Source organism: Eublepharis macularius, chromosome 7 (genome assembly GCF_028583425.1).
Source record: "Eublepharis macularius isolate TG4126 chromosome 7, MPM_Emac_v1.0, whole genome shotgun sequence".
NCBI lineage: Eukaryota > Metazoa > Chordata > Lepidosauria > Squamata > Eublepharidae > Eublepharis > Eublepharis macularius.
Window position 1 is genome coordinate 52,343,580 of NC_072796.1, and position 21,242 is coordinate 52,364,821.

Below are 21,242 nucleotides of genomic sequence, written 5' to 3' on the forward strand. Positions count from 1 at the left end.
TTTGGTGGTCAAAGGTAACCTCTCCTTTCTTTGGAACCAGGAGAAAAGCAGTTTGATTCCAACCTATGGCCATTTTTTTTCCAAAGAGCAAAATGTCAATCCCACTCAAGTATCACTGTATATTTCTTGACAAAGCAAGACTCAGCAACATTATGACCAGGTTTTCATCAAATTCTAGCCAGAGGAAGCATGGAGCAAGCATGGAGCAAAATTATTTTGAGAGTTAGCAAAATTGTGCTTGAGGAGTGCACTGTGACTCAGTAGTTTAAGGAGTATCCTGAGCATGCCAGCCAAACCCCATTTTGTGTGAATCTTAATCAGAATAATTGGACTAGAGCAAACTTGGTTTATGAATGAGAAGTCTACAATAGACCAGTTCTTTACCATCTAGCTAAGAAATATACATCTGTTACTAAGGGTCATTTGTACAAAAAATAGAACTGCTTTAACTTGTTCTAACACTTGCTCCCCAATTCTCCAGGTATATTTTGGAGATCATGACCTAGAAAAGACCATGACTTTAGATTTATCATAGTTAACACTGAGGTCTTCTTGTCCACAGTATTCAGCAAAAGCTTCTATCAGTCAGCACAAACCTAACCATGTCCTGGCATGCAAAACTACGACATCAGCATATAGTAGAATTGGTACAACAGATTCAGCCAAGATCAAAGCATGAGAATTTACCTTATTTAAAACAATCATGATATCACTTATATATAAATTAAATAACATAGGGTCCAGAAGACATCGTTGTCTAACCCCCTTTTGTAGAGGGGAAATATTTGATAGATGTCCTTTGGAACTACATGACACGTGTGATGCGGTGAGTTCATATGATTGATTAATCAACCAGAGCAGCTTTGGGTAAATGGCTAATTTATCCAATTTATACCATAGATGATTACATAGAATTAAGTCAAAAAGCAATGTACAAATATTCTATTTTTCTCTGTTCTAGAACATATAGAATTTGCTGTCTTATTTATTTGGGATTGTCTTACCCTAGAAATCTCCCACTGTATATTAAGAAATTGACTGTCCCCCGATACAAGGGACCATGTATGCTAGCTAGGCTGAATTCTGTATCTGAAGTAATGAATGGTCAATATAGGAAGATATCTTACTCAGAGAGGCTATGCTTATGTGCCTTTGGGAAAATAGATACTTCGGGAACACTACTTATTAGAATGTCCCTTTTTTCCAAATATGAATAATTTGTAAATTACTCTGTTTGTGGGATGCCAGTACATCATAGGGAGAAAAATTAACAAGGTTTTTGACCGGGGTTGATTCTGATGTTACTTTGGCTGTTGCAAAATATATATATATATGTCATAGTTAGTAGAAAAGGATTACTTTTTCTTTCTCCCTTACCTTGGTTTATGCAGATTCTAGAGTGGCGCTACTCAAAACCTATAGGTTAAATGAGTAATATTATTTAGGTAAGTAAGTAGAATGTCTCTGTATTGTCCTGTTAATTCAGATCATTTATAATTTTAAAGACAGCCACTAATTCAAAACATGGAATCACAAACAGGTTTCTTGCCAGTGCCATGTAAGATGTTATCTGTTTGTTGTCTTTTAACTCCCTTTATACATTTTGATGTATTGCACATTTATTCTGCTAATTGTTTTCCACTTTATTCCTTTGCATTTATACAATCTTTATTGTTATATTGAACATTATTTACAATTGTATGCTTCTTATATGTTTTTCTCATACTGAGGTCTCAGGTGGTTTTTTAATCTGAAGTTTATATAATATACCTGTTTTTATATAGCCTTTGGTACTTTGGTACTTTATTTTTGTTTTGGAAATCAAATGCCAGGAGGGGGGAGGGGAAATCTGGCTTTTTTTAACTACCTCAACCACAACTTTAACTCATTATCTAAATCATTATTTGGAGAGGCAAACACTGGATTGTCTATTTGGTTAAAAACACTTCAGCCTTACGTCTCTAAAATGAAACATCTTCTGCAAATAAGCGCACAAAGGTTGCTTTCATGCAGAGATTTTTATCTACCTTGTCTTCCAAACTGGATTTTTTTTTAGAGCTTCCACACAAAGTTTTTTAGAACTTTCACACAAAGTTGTACTCTAATCATTCTCTTTCCAGGCTCTCCCAGTCCTCAGTATGATCTTTCCCAAACCTACTTGGCTCCAGTCTTACCAGAGAGAATGTAGTTGAAATACATCAGCACATCAAGTGGAAAGAATGGTTTGCATTTTCATGCTACAAAGGTATCGTCCATTTCTGCACTATTTTCCCACTGTCAGCCCCCTGCACATACCATTTCCCCCCTTGTTTTTTTAAACCATAATTGCTATTGTGCTATAACAATGTATCACCATGTACTTGTCTCCATTTCAAAAATTAGTTTCTCTGAATTCTCAGTTTTCATTTTAAAAGAAATAGGTCACTGGAGCTTTTTATTGCTGTGATATAAGGGAAAAGATGCAAGCCGTTTTGTCCCGATTTCCTCAGAAACTAAGGGGGGGGGGGGGACACTGCAAGATGTCTGGAGGAATTCTAGTTGTATGTCAGTATTGTGCTATAGAACTGTAACAATCTATTTCCAAATGTATATTTCAAATGTTATAGCACATGCCTCACCATGTTCTCAAGTGTCAATGCAGACCTGCTGCAGAGCACACATGGAAGGGAGAAGTTGAAAACAGAAGAAAATGTGTTAAAAAACCTCTCATATGTGGAAACTTCTTCATCAGTGCACATGTTTCTGCATTCACTGTGGTAATGAAATCAATATAGTCTTTAATTAATGGAAGCAGCCAAAGGAGGGAAAAATCCTGACACACATTATTTTCATAAACATGACACAAAACTTATGTCCTGCTAAATGGAAAGATACAAATTTAGTAAATGAGTAACTAAATGAACTCCACATTTACTAGACATTAGGAAAAACATCCATTTCAATTTTCATCCTTAAAATCTAAATATTTTTCAATACATAACTGTATTCAAATTGGAATTGTGTGAGACTAATATTCTATGAGCTTTGATACAGATATGCTGGTGTCTCCTGCCTTACAATTTATTTGTGCAACTTTGGCCACTTCTTTCTGTTTCAAAACAAAATATTCAAGGCAGCTACAATGAGCATATCTAGCCTATTGTGCGTATCTCTATGTACAGCACATTGCACATTTGGAAACAGATCTGCACAGACTATATGAATAGAAATCTTTCATTCTTCTGCACATAGTGACATGCCATGCTAATCTCCATACATATAATTTGCTTGATTTTAATTACAGCATTTCAGGATCTGTTTAAATTGCCCCTGATGTATTTATGATTTTTTAAAATCCCCTTTCTTTGCAAAATTATGAAAACCACATTCTCAGAAATAAAGTTGTGAATATTTCATTTTGTGTATTCTGTCACATGGAAGTCTGACGTTTCTGGTATACTATTTAAAAATCTGTGGTCTTTGAAAAGTATGCTAGGAAAAGGATATTAAGATCCAAGTTTTTCTCATATGAAACGATGTCTTCTCACTAGTTGTTATTACAAACAGAATTTCAATAAACTAAATCATACTTTCTCAGTTGTGGGAGCTCTTGTGATTTTTTACAAGTCCACTCACATGAAAAACCACAATTAGAGATAAAGACATTTATTTCTGCTGCTCACACATGTGTACAATTGGTAGATGGTGGTGTGTCAATGTTACTCTTACTTTCTTTAACTTCATTCAGAGGTACTTTGTTACCTATCTGGCATTTGAACACTTGCTTATAGGCCTTCCGAAAATTCTCAGAGAGAAATGCATATATAATAGGATTCACAGAAGAATTACTATAAGCCAGGCAATGAGCTGTCACTCTGAAGAGAAATGAAGCTTGAGTCAGCGGGAAAACTCCAAATTCAGCCCAGAGGTGTATGATATGATGCGGTAGCCAGGATATTCCAAAAACCACCACCACTACCAGGACCGTCTGTGCTGTCTAGGACAAAAAAGGTAAAGCAACAAGATATCATACAATGTTGTCTCAGAATTCTTTACTAATATCCGTGGGAGAGAATACAAACAAAGTCAATTATATTTATTATTTAAGAATAGACAGGGGCATGAAATGGAAAAAAACCAAAAGGTGAGGTTTGTGTTTTGTCATGTTTCGTTGTGGTTGCAAACCACGAATTTTAACGAAATCATAAAATGATTAGTTAGTTTCATGATTCATCAAAACCAGGGGCATTTCAATGCCCCCCTTCACCCAGAGATGCCAAACAGTAAGAGTGTGAGCCCTCAAAAGCCCAGAGAAAAAATTGAGAAAAACAAAGACAAGCAAATAAAAAAAGAGGAGGTCTAGGCCCCAGAGCCAGGCTAAGACTAGGGTGGGGTGGGGTGGAGGAAAAAAGGCACCCTCACCCAAAGACCTTCCCACAGCGAGGCCAAGAGCTGGAAATAAGAGGCTTCTTTCAGTCTCTTTTAAAGCAGCAGCAGCCAACAGCTCAATTCCACTCTCTCTCTCACTCCAATCCCAGCAACAGGTCCTCCCTCTCCCTCTGCCTACTGGGACTAAAAAGCATGAGGCAGAGAGAGGGGCCTTATATAACAAATGCTGACACAGAGCAGAACAGGAGGTGTGTGGTTGGTGAACAGACCTGCCTAACAGGATTTGGAGGGGTGAGATTGGTGTGCCCATGGCTACAGATGGCCCACCTCCTCGGTTGCCTAGGGGATTAACCCCCTGCTCCTTGCTGTATAGGGCAGAATGGAAGCTCTCCAGGTGGCTAGGAGAGCTGCCTATCAAGGTTAAGTGGGCTACAACTGGGGTTTCCAATGGCAACGAAAGGTCTGGGCCCATTGTTGCCTAGGGAATCAATGAACTGGCACCAGCCTGTCTGAAATTACGAATCATTCACGAATCTAATGAAATGGGCCAAAAAGTCATGAATTTCGTGAAAACTGCGGCCCCACAAAACGTGGTTTTGCAACACACGGAACAGCCCGATTCATCAAAAAAATTGATTTGTATTTCGATTTGAGCCCATGTCTATTTAAGAACATTCCTAAACTCTTCTCCCATCTACCTGCCTCCCCACACAAGGAAAACCACAAGGAGAAGTAAACTGGAAACTCCTTAGAAGCCAAAGGAATCAAGACGGAAATAAAGAAAAAAGATGGTTTTAACTCTTCCATAATTCCATGTGGATTATGTGGAGAGCTGCTGTAGCACAGTGGTTAAGTGGTTTGGCTGTGAATCAGCACTCTACTGGTTTAAATCCCACTACTGCCATGAGCTCAGTAGGTGGCCTTGGGTAAGCTATTGCGTGAAAGAGGATGTTGGGTGAGATAAACCACCGGCCTGATCCAGCAGGACCTTCATATGCTCTTATGTCAAAAAACAGCTCTGTCTTTGACTCTTAACTAAAACAAATTATAGTTCCTGGCATACATACATTGCATAACAATTTCATTTCTAAATATGTTGTATCACCCCATATTTATTTAAAATTGCAAGGCTTATATCTAAGCAATTCTAAGCAACTCTAAGAGTTACACTCTTCTATGGCCATTGACTTCATTGAACTTAGAAGAGTGTAACTCTGCATAGATTTGCACTCTGAACCTCTAAATATGCACAAGCAACCCCAAATATAATTGAAGGCAGGATTTGAGCCTCCACCTCTTAAATTTATCATACCTATAAAAGATATTTCCTTTGACAGAAATAATTGTATATAACAGCCTGAAAATTCCTGGTAATATCTTAGCCCATTATATTTCAGAAAGCCCTACAACAGTATTGGTATAATTTGCAACCAACTGCAGAGCTGTCCTTGTTCATTTAATGGAATGCTCTTTAGCAAATAAAAGTACATGAAATATAAATTTAGGAACATGAAATGCACTTCCAATGACTGTAGTGCTGTGTTGTAAATAAATATTATAAACACTCAAACCTGTTTTTGAAATGCTGTAGTACTTCATCATGAGTAAATATGCTTTTTAGTAGGAATACCAGCATGCTACTTGAAACCTCTGTATACTAGACTGATCATTCAAGCTGAATGCCAAAAACCTATCCACAAATATCTGACAGTTAGCAGCTCACTGGGTGAGAAAGCAGTATAGTATAGCTAAATCTTGTCAGATCTCAGAAGCTAAGCAGGCTCAGTACTTAGATGGGGGAACACCCAAGAAGACTCTGCAGAGAAAGGCCCTGGCAAACCACTACTGCTCCTCACTTGTCTTGAAAACCCTTTAATGGGGGTCACCATAAGTCAGCTGTAACTTGACAGCACACACATATAGAAGCACATTGGCCCACCAGTACAAATAGCAGCTGGAGCCCATGTCTAGAAATATATCTACTCAGGAGGACTAAGCAGTGCAGTCTTCTACTTCCTCTTTCTTGCGCTGCTAGTACCTTAATTATCTCTAAGTTATTTCTTGTGTGTGCTCTAAACATGCAAAGAGCAGTACAAAAACAGATAAATGAGGGAATTTCTTCACAATTCTAGACATTTCTAATTCTATCCTGGAAAATGCCAATATTTATTCGTAAAAGATATAAATGCAAAAATAACTGGGTTAAGAACAGAAGAAGCACCCTGCTGGATCAGATCAATGGTCTATCTAGTCCCGCATCCTGTTTCATACTGTGACCAATGAGTTCTCCTGGCATATTCACTGAAGAAATGGGGAGTGGTGGTGTTAGATTTGTTAGTGGTGGTGGTGTTAGATTTGTCAGTACTATCAGGTTTGATGCAGTGTTTTCTAGCATTCCTTGGTAAATGCCATGATTTAATAATAAAATATCAAAATGTAAATAAAATTCATTAGCAAAAGAGTCTGGGTTAGTGCATGCCTGTATGAACTATATCAGTTCTACCTGACTATATTGTGTTGCATCACCAAAAAACTGTGTCACACACAGCTTCCAATAAGGTCTAAAGTGGCTATGGCTTTTTTATACCCACTAGCCTCCGATGATGTATGGCTCTAGGATCAATTCATTAAAATGCAAATTAGGATTAGGAAAAAGCTTAGAACACTGGTGAATTTGTCTGCATATTCAAACATCCATTTCCAACATAATTCAGGAAAGCAGAAATGTATTCAAGCTTAAATAACAACAGAAATTCTGTGTAAAATTCCTCTCTGTGATATATTTAAATTAATTACATATTTAGAAAAGGTTATTTACCTTTTTCTTGGATGCTTCTGACTTCTTTGACATATTCCTCAGCTTTTTATGCAGGTGATTGAGAACCTAAAAGATAAATTTACACTTTTCATTTTATATCACGTTAAAAAAATTCTCTCAGCTGGTTGATTTGCATGAAGATCTATTTAATACGTGTAAGTTCAGCTAAACATACTACTTTCCCTCACGTGTGAGGGAAAGTTATGAAGCAAATGAACTGGCATCCTAAACACTTTGAAAACAAACACTTTTGAAATCACCAGCAAAAGTGCATTTCAAGTTTTGAAAGTTAATGTAATAAAATTAGTAGCTTCGCATGCTACATGCCAATTGTCCTAAGGAAGGTCATGGAAATGTTACCCCCTGGCAATGGCTCCACTGTGAGAGCTGCTGAGCAGGCACATTGTCTAAATAACAAAGTTTTCATGCCAACTTCTGGGACTCATATGAAAACATTATGCCCATGGCATGAAGCTGCCATCAGACTGTGAGTCAAGCTACAGGTGACGCCTGACACAGGTTGGACACTTGTCAGCTTCCCTCAAGTTTTGATGGGAAATGTAGGCATCCTGGTCTTGCAACTGTAATAGAGAGCCAAGCTGTAAAACCAGGACGCCTACATTTCCCATCAAAACTTGAGGGAAGCTGCCTAGTGTCCAACCTGTGTAAGTAGCTTGGCTCTGTGACCATTCCACATGCTTTTTATGAATGAAGTTCAGCATACAAAGATATACAGTTATTTTAGCAAGTTGATAATAGTGATTCTTCTTATTTATGTTTACATTTTAGGTACACAATATAATGTTAATAGCTGTCAATAGTTTGAGCATTACTTGCAGCATTTCTTTTAAAATTAATCCCATTTCATGAACCTTGAAATCAGAACATAAAGATTCTTATCTTCATGGGTTACCTGATTAAAAATTGTTTTATATTATATAGATTCTTAACTGTATTTTTAGGTTGATAAAATAAAAAATAAATAGATACATAGCTAGATAAATTATGAAAGGATAAAATCAAGGCATCTGCAACAATGAATACATTAATTTTAAGTTTAAAATATAGAAAATTTAAGTGAGGGCTCACAATCCATTCCTTAGATGCAGAACTCTTAAATTAACAATGTTTGCATCAGAAAGATGATGTGACCCTCTATTTGGATTTTTTGAATTCTGGTATATGTTCCAGACTTTTAAAGGTTTTTATGATACATCATTTTCACTCACCATGTTGTTTTTACATAGTTTACTTCAATGGTTTTATATATTAATTTGTATGAACTATTTATAGGGCGATGGTTGTTGTGGGTTTTCCGGGCTGTATTGCCGTGGTCTTGGCATTGTAGTTCCTGACGTTTCGCCAGCAGCTGTGGCTGGCATCTTCAGAGGTGTAGCACCAAAAGACAGAGATCTCTCAGTGTCACAGTGTAGAAAAGATGTAGGTCATTTGTATCTACTCAGGAGGGGTGGGGTTGAGCTGAGTCATCCTGTAAGAGTTTCCCAGGGTGTGGAATGCTAATGGCGGGAGGCTTCACTGTATCCTGAGGAGGTTCTTTTGCATATGGATTGGTACTTGATGTGCTAATCTTCTCTGCAGGGCTATTGTCAGGGATAGAATGTTTTGTTAGCCTGGTGTTTTTCAGAACTGGCAACCATGCTCGGTTCATTCTTAAGGTTTCTTCTTTCCTGTTGAAGTTTTGCTTATGCTTGTGAATTTCAATGGCTTCCCTGTGCAGTCTGACAAAGTAGTTGGAAGTGTTGTCCAGTATTTTGGTGTCCTGACTCAGCTCAACCCCACCCCTCCTGAGTAGATACAAATGACCTACATCTTTTCCACACTGTGACACTGAGAGATCTCTGTCTTTTGGTGCTACACCTCTGAAGATGCCAGCCACAGCTGCTGGCGAAACGTCAGGAACTACAATGCCAAGACCACGGCGATACAGCCCAGAAAACCCACAACAACCATCGTTCTCCGGCCGTGAAAGCCTTCGACAATACATATTTATAGGGCCACCTGATACAATTAGAACCCAAGAGAAGTAACAACAAAGTTTTAAAAAACAAAAATCCAATAATTATAAGGTAGCACATTAAAAAATATTCTTCCCCTTAAAACCAAGAACTGATACTCTTTAGAGACCAGAAGATAATTGCATTTTGCATGCCTCACTGGGACACTAAGTATGCAAGCAGCTTGCCTCTCACGTTCACAGAAGCTGTTCCAAAGATTGACTGCCATCATCACAGTGCCCATTTCTGCATCAGAGGATGCAGATAGGACGGAGCAATTGCTCTCATGATGACTGGAGCTCCTGCCCAGCGGCTAACATCACAAGGAGCAGTGCTGTGGGTTTTCCAGAAAAATATGAACTGTAAACACTTATACTGTATAAATTTAAGGTGGGGGGAGTCAAAGGCACTGAAAACAACCAATACACTCATTTCAGCAGTTTCAAGTAATTCTGCATGATGCCATGGATGCGATTGTCCAATCATTTATTTCAAAAGGATGTCAAAGTCTCTAGAAGAAAAATGCTGGTCTAATACAGTGTATTCTCTAGTTTTGTAATTTTATATTTTTAATGTATAATGTTGGGGAAGGCAATGGCAAACCACCCCATAACAAAAAGTCTGCCACGAAAATGTCTTGATGCAACGTCCCCCTTGGGTCAGTAATGACTCGGTGCTTGCACAGGGGACTACCTTTACCTTTAATGTATAATGTATTGTTTTTAATGTTTCACTGTAATGCAATGTTTTTAAAGTGTGTGTGCATGTTCTTAGACTTTTTAGAACAGTATTGTTGATATGGGTGTTAATTTTTTTTTTTAAAAAAAGGATTTAACTCTCTTCCATGGAGGTCATTGGGGGTACCTGAATTTCACTGTCACACTTTGTGGCATCACTAGCTTCCAGATCAGATTACAACACCCTGACTATATGAGGGGAGACATTTAAATAGGAATTTTAGCTTGGGGTTTGATTTGATCTTCACAACCAGGACTGTAATTTATAACTTATCAACATCTATATTTTTTTTGCATTTATCTAGTGTCCTGTAGACTGTTTATGTTTTTACAAGTTTTATTTATCATGCTACAAAGTGTTTTTAACCACAAGGTTTCAAAAGCAATTTGGGGAGGAGTATATATCAACAATAACTTTGCTAGTTCCACTGAAAGATAAGATTTGATAAAGACCCAAACAAAATTGGAGCTTGAGAAATCAACCAACAAAAATGATTCATATCTACTACTGAGTTTTAAATGATAGAAGTATAAAGTACACTAATGCATTTTTGATTAGGATACTTCAATAACACAACCATAAAGAATACATTTTTATTTCTCTGTTATCTAGTCTGTACATCATCAATTAATTCCCACACAGGGTGCAAATGTGTGTGGCCACAGAGGACAGGGCTCCAACCTATGCCAAGTGTCTATATCCACTGGCCTTGTTCCCCAAGCATAAACATAGGGAACCTAGTTCTGATTACTTGGGCAGGTGTTAGGGTTGCAAAAAGGGATGCCAAACTCCCAGTGGGGGCGGGGGATCCCCCACCCCCGCTCCCCACACCCTGCCCCCATTTACCTAACCAGTGGGGGCACGCACCTTCCACACACGCTCCCTCGCGGTGCTGCGCACTCCTGTGCGCGGCAGCCACCAGGATTGGGACCGTTTTGGCCTAGATCAGGGCCCCTGCAGAGTGCAGGAATGCTCCTGTGCTCCACAGCACTTCAAAATGGACCTGTTTCGGCTGAAATCGGGCTTGTTTCCGGCCTGTTTTGCCACGGATCAGACCTATTTTGAGGCGCTGTGGAGCGCTCCTCAGCACCTCAAAACAGGCCCAATCCATGGCAAAATTGGCCCATTTTCGGGCACTGCAGAGCGCAGGATGCTCCTGCGCTGCACAGCCCCTCAAAATGGGCCCGTTTCAGTACGGATCGGGACCATTTTGAGCCCCTGTGGAGCGTGGGCGCGCTCCCAGGGGCCGCGCGATGACATCACTCCCAAAGTGGCATCATCATGCTTGTGGAGGCACGCGCACCCCCCTCTCCCCCCGCCAGGAGGTTGAGGGGGCCTGGCAACCCTAGTTGCAAATCTTCAGGTGGTGGCTGCAAATCTCCCAGAATTACAACTGATCTCCACACACAGATCAGTTCTCCTGGAGAAAATGGCTGTTTTGGAGGCGGGACTCTATGCTATTATACCCTGTGATCCCTTGTCCCCAAATCCTGCCTTTTCCAGGCTCCACCCCTAAATCTCCAGGAATTTCTCAATCTGGAGCTGGCAACCCTAACGGGGGAGTTGAAAGTATTCACATCTATTGGCACTTTATTTTTATTACCACTGACCCAGGATGGAATTTTTTTCTTGAGCCAAATTTTAAATTATATGAGATTTTATCACACCATCATGTGGAAAAACTTGTAATGGATTGCAGTCAGTGATAATAAACTACATGACTACATGTTATGCCCAACTTTGGTATAAAACAAATCAGGATTTCACCAGTTCAGGATAAGAAAAGAAACTAAGTTATTTAAATGGCAAGAGGTATACGTCAAACTATCTTACTAACATTGAAATAATGATGCACTGAATTATGATTAAGAGAGAAAATTAAGAAATAGAATTTTAAAGCTACCTCTGGAGATAGAGTAACATATCCAAGTTAATTTTTATCCCAACTTGCTATCCACTTACTTTTTGTTCTCAAGCAGAATTTTAAAGTTTTTTAAAGCATTCAAATGTATTTATAGATTCAGTAGTGTCCTCCTGTCCTGAGGGAGGGAGGGAGGGAGGGGGGAGAGAGAGAGAGAGAGAGAGAGAGAGGGAGTGAGAGAGAGAGTGAGAGTGAGAGTGAGAGTGAGAGTGAGAGTGAGAGAGAGAGAGAGAGAGAGAGAGAGAGAGAGAGAGAGAGAGAGAGAGAGAGAGAGAGAAAGAAAGAAAGAAAGAAAGAAAGAAAGAAAGAAAGAAAGAAAGAAAGAAAGAAAGAAAGAAAGAAAGAAAGAAAGAAAGAAAGAAAGAAAGAAAGAAAGAAAGAAAGTCTTATTGTCCTTATGTTTCCATGGACGTTTTAAAACTTTCAAAGATAGAAAAGCAGCTGGGGTAAAAGTCACGAGTGCCACTGTCTTACTAAGATAGTGATCTTAGTAGTAAGATAATGTAATGATTCTTTACGTTATACACAATAGAGAAAAGGTGCAGAAATAATGATCCGTATTTGTTTCCTCCTAACTGCTTCTTTTGGATGTTAAATTGAAGAAAAGAACATATCTTACACATATAGTGTTACTAAAGGCATTTAAGATATGTGACTCTGTTGCCTGACTAAAACAATATTTTGTTTATAGGTTAATCCACTCATTAATCCACCTACAGTAAGAGCTGGTTATGGAAAATGTTACTTTAAACTTTTGCATCATAGTCAATTACAAAAAGGAAAGCATATGAACACATTACACAATGAATCATAATCTGTGGCATAAAACATATTTTTAAGTTTCACAGCACTATAATCGCAATATCAGGATATGCATTAATTGCAACATAATCTTTTATTCTATTCTACTTAATACTAACAACAACAACATTCTATTTATATACCACCCTTCAGGACAAGTTAACACCCACTCAGAGCAGTTTTACAAAGTGTGTTATTATTATCCTCACGACAATCACCCTGTGAGGTGGGTGGGGCTGAGAGAGCTCTGAGAAGCTGTGACTGGCCCAAGATCGCTCAGTTGGCTTCAAGTGAAGGAGTGGGGAATCACACTGAGTTCTCCAGATTAGAGTCCTGCCGCTCTTAACCACTACACCAAACTGGCTCCTGTGCCATAACTTATGTTATGCTATTAAAGAGCCATCCTCTTGAGCACACTTATCAACTAACTTTACAGGCTGCCCTTCCCCAGAAAAGCAGCTTTAGGTTAGCAGACCTTTGAAAGCAGTAAAACAGTACTGGAACAGGGGAAGGGGCTACAGTCCAGGGGAAATTTGTATATAACTAGAGCCTTCTGCTCATGTATGCTTCTGCTCATCTTTGGATTCAACCCTATAATTATTTTTCTCCTAAGAATGAGCTTATTCTCCTGTGGTAGAATCCTATAACACAAGAACAAAGCTTAACCTAGGAACTGCAGTAGAAATTTTTCTTTTCTCAGTGTTTTGAGACAAACTTCCAGGGGTATAAATCATGATTTGCAGCATTCACAATGGTCAGGCTCTTTGTACATGAGAGGCAATCGTGTTGTGCTATTTTTAGAGGTAAGAATAAGTACAAATAAATTACTATTGTTTTCATTAATTTGTCACAGTTGAAAACAAAGCCAATGGACTGAACTGCAACAGACATAAATATTTAAGTATTTGTCACAGTAACAGTGAAATCCTAAGCAGAGTTACTTCAATGGGCTTAGACTGGAGTAACTCTGCTTAGGATTTCAGTGTAAATCTATCATAATTGTTTGACAATACCCAAATTCAATCTAAACTTAGTTCTGTTTTAAATCTGGTTGAAACAATAGGACATGTTAACTGGAACTAAGCCTCATTTGACTTCAATGGGAATAGTGCAATTCAATTTAGCTGGGCTGGATCAATATTTCAATATCCAGCTCTTACAGAACTACATTCAACAAACTGATATCCATGAAAACTATTAATGAAAATGAGGCTGGGCATTTGAGGCTGGGGTGGTTGAGGAGGAGGGAGAGAGACTAAGGAACGAGTGACATCAGTACCAGATGCCCACATTGAAATCGTTGGCTACTTATTCATTTGGTCTTTTAAAGAAATCTTTTGCATAGTGTTGTCTGTTATTATGCTGCAAATATTTTCATTGAGTTCCCATTTAGTATCCAAGGTACCACTCAGTGCTTAAAAGAGCATCTCCCACCCCCACCGGGAGACCTAGGATCTCTTGTAGTAGAATATAATGTTTACATTAAAATCATGAGAAGGAGTTTGCCAGGATAAAATATTAGTATTATCATTCCTATTTACAAGAATCTTTGATATAGAAATTATTGTCCTATTAATACTGTGGCTAAACATTATGTTTCCAGAGGGGTTAAGCTATTGTAGCAATGATTATTGAAGGTATCTGCATTTTCTGAGTTGTCTTATACTTTGTGATCTGCATTGTTTATAATATACTTTGCTTTAATAGTTTGTTATTTGCAAACAGGTTTTATTATTATTATTATTATTTGCAGATTTTTTGGACGAATTGACCCTATGATTTTATATTATTAATTTTAATTATTCTTGCACTATTATCAAGTAAATTTCTATTCCAATCTTCCTGCAAAAAGCCATGTACACATTTATTCTCTTCTCCATTTTACCTTCACAGCAATCCTATAAATTAGGTTAGACTAAAAGAATGACTAGCCCCAGGGACAACCAGTGATTTTAATAGCTAAATGAAGAGTTGAAGCCAAGTCTCCCCAGCTCCGGTCAAACTGTTTGCCATGGGCTTAAGAAATGTAAGGAAGGACCGTTATATGTTGCATGCATGGAGCGAAAGGTTGCTTTTGGCTTTTTTAATGCAGAGAGAGAGCGAGTTGCTGAATCAAGCTTTTTAACACAAACTTTGATTATGTTGATACTGCTTTGTATACTGACACTAGGGTTGCCAGCCTCCAGGTAGTGGCTGGGGATCTCCTGGAATTACAACTGGTCTCCAGGCCAGTATGAGAGTAGGCCTGTATGAGAGTAAGAACAACTTCCATTAGATAACTATTGGGGCAGGGTGACTGCTTAAGTTGGTGGTCCACCCAAACTGTTTCTGCTGCATTGTGGCTTAAAAAAAAACTTCCTGAGAGATTACCCTGGTGTCCACACCTACTAACTGGTCTACTACAAAATATGGCTTTGAGGCTCAGGACACAATTTGGATGCAGAGAGATAGAAACAAAGAAATAGAAATTCTAAAGTAACACACACAAGGAAGGTTGGCTGCATACCTTTTTGGCAGCTAGGGTGGGCCTGAGATACCATTTCTGTGTTACTGGGAAATTATTGCCAAAAGAACACAATAAGTATAAACAAATTAATTCACTATTTTTAATAGGGTCAGAGACCAAAGTCCAAACTGAACATTCACAATGTCTTTTTCTTTCTGTAGATGGATCCAGAAGTGTCAGGACTCAATCTTTCTGAGAACCCAGACTATACAGTCATTGGTGTTGTTGGACTTTTGGTTATTTATCGTCCAGCTGCTGCCTATAGTGGAACAGAATACCATATATCGCATGTATTTTTGTATGGAAGTATTTTTGTAGGAGAACATTGCTTATATTGATTGCAAAAGATATTAACATTGTTTATATTGATTCTGCACTTGTACACTTTACACTAATATATCTAATAGAAGGTTATAAATTATTTTGTTAACTTTAGTGAGTATTCAATTCCCTGGATTGTGGTTTTCCACTTTTTGCTTTATCCCTCCATGTGGTGGCTGGAGATCTCCTAAATTACAACTGATCTCCAGGCCACAGAGATCAGTTGCCCTAGAAAAAATGGCTGCTGGGTGGGGGGGAGTAGACCTCAGCAGGGTATAATGCCATAGAATTATACCCTGCTGAGGTCCCTCCCCTCCCCAAACCCTGCCTCTCCAAGTCCCCCCCCCCAAAATTTCCAGGAACTTCCGGAGATGGCAACCCTAGTTACCATATAACAAGTAAAAGGTTCAATACTGAAACTAATAAAAGGTTAACCATGGAATCCTAATCAAGTCTACTCAGAATCCTATTGAAGTCTACTCAGTGGAGCGTACTTCCAGGTGTTCTTAGGACTGCACTCAAGATAATCATAGCTAGTTGGCTAGGCTCATCCTTTTTATTAACTAGGAAAGTCAGGCCCACCCAGGCCTGCAGTGAATTCTGTTCCTGATTTCATTTAACTGAAAATTTGAAGGAGAAATGGAATGGAAAGTTTCAGTTTTTGAAGGGTCCAAGATAACTTTAAAGTAACAATGCAATATCCAAGCTGGTGTATTTGTCCAATTGAAACAACAACAATAATAGTGTGTTTATATAATGCCATTCTGAACAGATTAATGCCACACTCAGAGTGGTGAACAAAGTCAGTGTCATTATTATCCCCACAATATAGCTGGGGAGCTGGGACTGAGGAGAAGCTTATAGGGTTACCAGTCCACCAGTGGTAGCAGGAGATCCCCCGCTTTCAACATCTGCCCCCCCCCCACTGCCACTCACCTGGCCAGTGAAGGGAAAGGCATGGAAACGGGCCTTCTGGGCACACTCCTGAATTGGCATAACAACATCACTTCTTCTTAGGGTAGCATAATGAGTGATGTCATCAGGCTGCCCCAAGAGTGCTCCTGCGCTTTGGAGCAGGCCAATTTGGGCCCCAAATGGGCCTGCACGATAACGTTGCCCAAAAGGTGTCAGGTGGATGGTATCAGGTGCTAAGACAGTGAATTGGGTTTGCCTGGCTGACACTGAGGGAGTCTGAATCTTCCATTTTTCTACTTCCTTTTCTTTTTTGTATCTTCCATCTCCTCTCATATTTACTTTCACTTCTCATAATGAGAGTCCCTCTCCAACCTTTCCATACAATGAACACAAGTACAGTATGTGTACAATGTACACTTGATTGTTCTTTGTATGTATGTTGAGTTAATTTTCATGTTACAGTCAATGCATGTATAGCTGAACAAGTGATTCGAACCCCACATTTATCCAGGTATTAGCTCCCAGTTTTATTCATAAAGTGAATGGACATTGGCTCTTACAAATAGATATATTTGTACTTACAGGCAGAATGTATGTGCGTTCACTGTAACATGTGAACAGGGCTAAAGATAGGAAAGGAACTTAAAAAGTAATAAAGTGTGTGGAGGAGAACGTGAACTGGGGCAGCAACTGGGCAGCAAGAAGCACATTGTCAAGTGCCTGCGGATGCCTCACCGAGGATTGCTAGGCTAAGCTTGGCCTCCAGTAGCAAACTCCTAATAGCCAGCCATTTAAAAGGTGCTACTTGAATCTAAAACTCTAGTGCAGTCTCACAGTTTCTTTCCAGCCTGATAGGAAACAGCCAAAGTGATATTTCAAAACATAGTAAAATTCTGACACAATTGATTTTGGCCATGCTCAAAGATATAAAATTGGCCCACTGGTATTACTTGCTTAAATTAAATGATTATTACAAATGCTATTTACATGGATCTTTCTACATTGCTCATTAGGAAAGTGTTGATCATCCTGTGGTTTCAGAAAATGCAGTAAGTTATCTTCAATTAGCAGTTTAGAAATATTCCATATAACCAGAAGCATTGTTATCTGTGATGAGGGTATAGTTGAAGATATTCTATATTACATATTGAGCTGGTCTATCTGTAAGGAGGTGAGATATAAATATATGGAGAATTTTCTCATGGGAATTTGCTATGAGTCAAAGCCAACAGAAAATTAAATCCTTGCTTACTAGTCCAGAGAGGAACAATACTGTAAAGGTAGTTTCATTTGAATTTTTATCAGCACACAAATGTCAAAATTTCACATAGTGAACTACTTTAACTGTAAATGATTGTTTATATTTACTGACCTTTTATTATTTAAATAACAAGAGCATTTCATGTGACTTGTGGCCTAAACAAATAAATTACTACTAAAATGATTAATTGTGATTTGTAAGAATTACTCCAGGCAACCAGGCAGGAAAGCTTTACAAAAGTTTCTTCCTTTTTCCATTAGATCCTAAATGACTAAAATAGGTATTCTTGGGGACTGCAAGTCTAGTAACATTTTCTGTGGACAAAAAACTTTTATAGCCTGATTTGCAAGGCTATTTGATAAAGAATTGATTCTTGTGCCAGCTGTTAAGATTTTAGAATATGAATACCAACCTTTACACTGGACCATTTCAATGGTTGGTAGTGATATAGTAATGTTAGAGTCAGTTCCAAGATTGTCTAAAAACAATAAAGCAGCTTTTCTGCTGGTCCTCTAACATTTTCCTGCAATCCTATACACATTTAAATCTCCCTGCCCCCCCCCATACACAGAAGAAATTGTTTCCCAGCATATATGCATAGGATTGTGTTATATATGTCATGCTTTATCATCTTTAGCCTTGAGGATCTTCCATACTACCCATAACAAGTTTGAATTATTTTGCTATAGTAGTCCCAGTTGTTTCTGTTGAAACTAAATGACATCAATGTAAACTTGTATGTGAAATCATAAATGACTGACAGACATTGTGAAAAATATAAGCAGACGTGGTTATCATCAAGTTTTTCTGCTTAACACAGTTAATGAACACAGGCATTTGGGCTAATGGCAAAAAGAAAGGGTTTTGATTTTTTTTTTACATACAGTCTTGCTAATATAAGATCCAGTTCCGAACTTCATTGTGTTTATGATACAGATATACAAATTTCTTTGGCTACTGATATATTAAAGTGACTTTCCAATATATATAAAGTCAATGTACAATGTACTTTTCAATATGCATAAAGTCAATGTATAAGATATTTATGTTCTTATAAATTCAATATGCAATACATAAATTGGTTCTTTGATCAGAAATGAAGTGTGGTGATGAGTTTTGGATCTGTGATGTCTTTCTCTCTTCAGCTTCTATCCTTTCTATTGATCCTTGCTATTTCAATCAGACAGATTTTTTTTTAAAAAAATCAATGATTCTCTAATAGTTGTTAGAGGTGTTCTCCCGAACTACTGAAGTTGATAGCAGAGCTTCACCAATATCTGTGATGCAGTGTAAGAAATCCTTTTTGCTTTCCCAGTGTAGAAGTCACAGCTCAAGAAGCAGAGGAGTTAGCCGTGTTAGTCTGTAGTAGCAAAATCAAAAAGAGTCCAGTAGCACCTTTAAGACCAACCAACTTTATTGTAGCATAAGCTTTCGAGAATCACAGTTCTCTTCGTCAGATGCATCTGACGAAGAGAACTGTGATTCTCAAAAGCTTATGCTACAATAAAGTTGGTTAGTCTTAAAGGTGCTACTGGACTCTTTTTGACATCTCAAGAAGAGTCATATCCCAAAACTACCACAGCTTTGAATAGTGTTGGGTTGCATTTCACCTGACAACATCATTCTTATCTTTTGATATGGTCAGTACAACTGGCACCTGAAGGGATTAGGTAACAGATTTCAGGTATGTTCTTCTGTCTATCCCCCAATAGGTGATTTACACTGCCAAACACTGGTCTTTTCACTAGAAGAGATCTTAAGAGGAAGCAGCACATACCTGTTTCATATTGAGCAGTTTCATGGCAGCTCAGGATAAAATACTTTAACCAAAGGATAAGGGGAACATGCAAACACCCTTAATGTAATGAGACAGCTGCAACTGAATTTTGGGGAACACATAAAACTGCATTTTGAACAAGTTTTCAAATATGGGTCTTACTACCTGATTGGAAAGATATCTCAGTTGTAACATGCTAAATTATACTTCCAGCTGTGCCATTTACATTGTGGGTCGTACTTGAAGTCCTTCAGCCTGTCCCCTTACAAATACATATTTAAGCATAAATATTTGTACTTGAGCTCTTGCAATACTTAGTATACAGACATCGTTTTCTGCTAAACCTTTGCATAAATTAGCTTATATATAACAACATATAAGCTTGTTGCATATTTAACAAAATTCTTTGGAATGTGGCTTTACCATTTTACTTGAAATGCAGATTTAAAACCCTGTTGTTTTTAGTTTTCTGCCGTAACTTTTCATTCTTTATTTCTTTCACCTATCTCCTCATTTCATTTGCACTCATTGTACATTTAAGGAACAGCTTTGACAGTGTAATCTTTGTACACTTAACTGCAAATCTATCACAGCACATGCACGGTCTATATACTATGCACACACTCACATACCCTAACAGCGGTGTCCATAGGCAAGATATAAGACACATATGTCCCCACTACTCTTATCATTTTACTGGCACCATATCCCAATACCCAACCAACAGAGTGTGGCTCTCTTACATGTATGTATGTTCTGTGTAGCTTGTTACACACGCACCCACCTTAGCGTAACAGAATGAGATCAGCAGCAGAGGCAGCAAATATCCAAAGACAAAGGTGCAGACCACATAAACTTTCTTGTGGTATTCATTGGGCCACATTTCCCAGCAGAAAGTCTGGTTTATGGTTTCCTGGTGCAAGATGTGCTGGTAGTGAGCCACAGGGGAGGCCATGGCAATGGACAGCATCCAGATGACTCCTACACCAAGCAACGCATTACGGGACACTCGCAGAGTCGATGAACGCCGGGAGTGCACAATGGCCACATAGCGGTCCACAGACATAGCAGAAAGGGTAAAGATGCTGACCAACATGGAGACGGTGAAGAAGTAATGGATGAACTTGCAGATGAAGGTGCCCAGCACCCAGCTGGGCAACATGTACACGGTCGACTGGAAAGGGATGCAGAAGAGCAAATAGGCCAAATCAGCAATGCTCAGGTTGAGGATGAAGATGTTGGTGGTGCTGCGGGGCTTGCCAGGCTTGCTCCTGGCCAGCACGGTGATGACCAAGGAGTTGCCCAGCACACCCAAGGCAAAAATGAGGCCAAAGACAACCAAGGTGATGAAGTTCTCGATGCCAATATCCGAGAGGAAGTCTCCATTCTCCCCGTTCCTCAGGGTCTCCTCCGTGGAGGCGTTGGGGCCCAAGCCTTCCATCTGGCTCAGGGGTAGGGAGGTGGGGGCTGCTCCCGGATCCATATTCTGGGCAGCTGTCCCAGCCCAACCTGGCGAAGAGGGAAGCCGAAGCCAGTCCACCCACCCCACCCCTGTCCTTTCCCAATCCCTTGGATAGCAGCCCCCTTCCAAGCCCGATACCAAGGATATACTGAAGAAGACCCTTCCCCTAGATTTAAGAAACGGAGTTCAAGCGGCAAGCGCCTCAAGTCCCGCCCGCCTGAGGCAAAGGGAAACTTCCCACAGGCTAAGCGGAGGGAACGCGTCCAAACGAGGGCTCCTTTCCTCCCGGTGGCTGTGGCTGCTGCCCTTGGGTCGGAGCCAAGCAGGCAGCGAGGGAGG

General features: G+C 39.1%; 1 protein-coding gene across 1 annotated transcript; it reads right to left on the minus strand.

The window, feature by feature from the left end:
• Positions 1–3,658: 3,658 nt before the first annotated feature.
• GALR1 (galanin receptor 1) lies at positions 3,659–20,972 on the minus strand. The gene is made up of 3 exons (XM_054985655.1): positions 20,226–20,972; positions 7,187–7,252; positions 3,659–3,976 (listed from the first exon to the last, which is right to left on the minus strand). The coding sequence occupies exons 1-3, from the start codon at positions 20,922–20,924 to the stop codon at positions 3,659–3,661; spliced, it is 1,083 nt and encodes a 360-aa protein (XP_054841630.1). The 5' UTR covers positions 20,925–20,972.
• Between the last annotated feature and the right edge of the window lie 270 nt (positions 20,973–21,242).

Excerpts from the sequence above, each read along its gene's own strand:
- GALR1 (XM_054985655.1), bottom strand. The coding sequence starts at position 20,924 with ATGGATCCGGGAGCAGCCCCCACCTCCCTACCCCTGAGCCAGATGGAA. Across the intron at positions 7,253-20,225 it reads TCTCATTCTGTTACGCTAAG|GTTCTCAATCACCTGCATAA; the intron begins GTGGGTGCGTGT and ends TTTATCTTTTAG. Across the intron at positions 3,977-7,186 it reads CAGAAGCATCCAAGAAAAAG|ACAGCACAGACGGTCCTGGT; the intron begins GTAAATAACCTT and ends TTTTTGTCCTAG.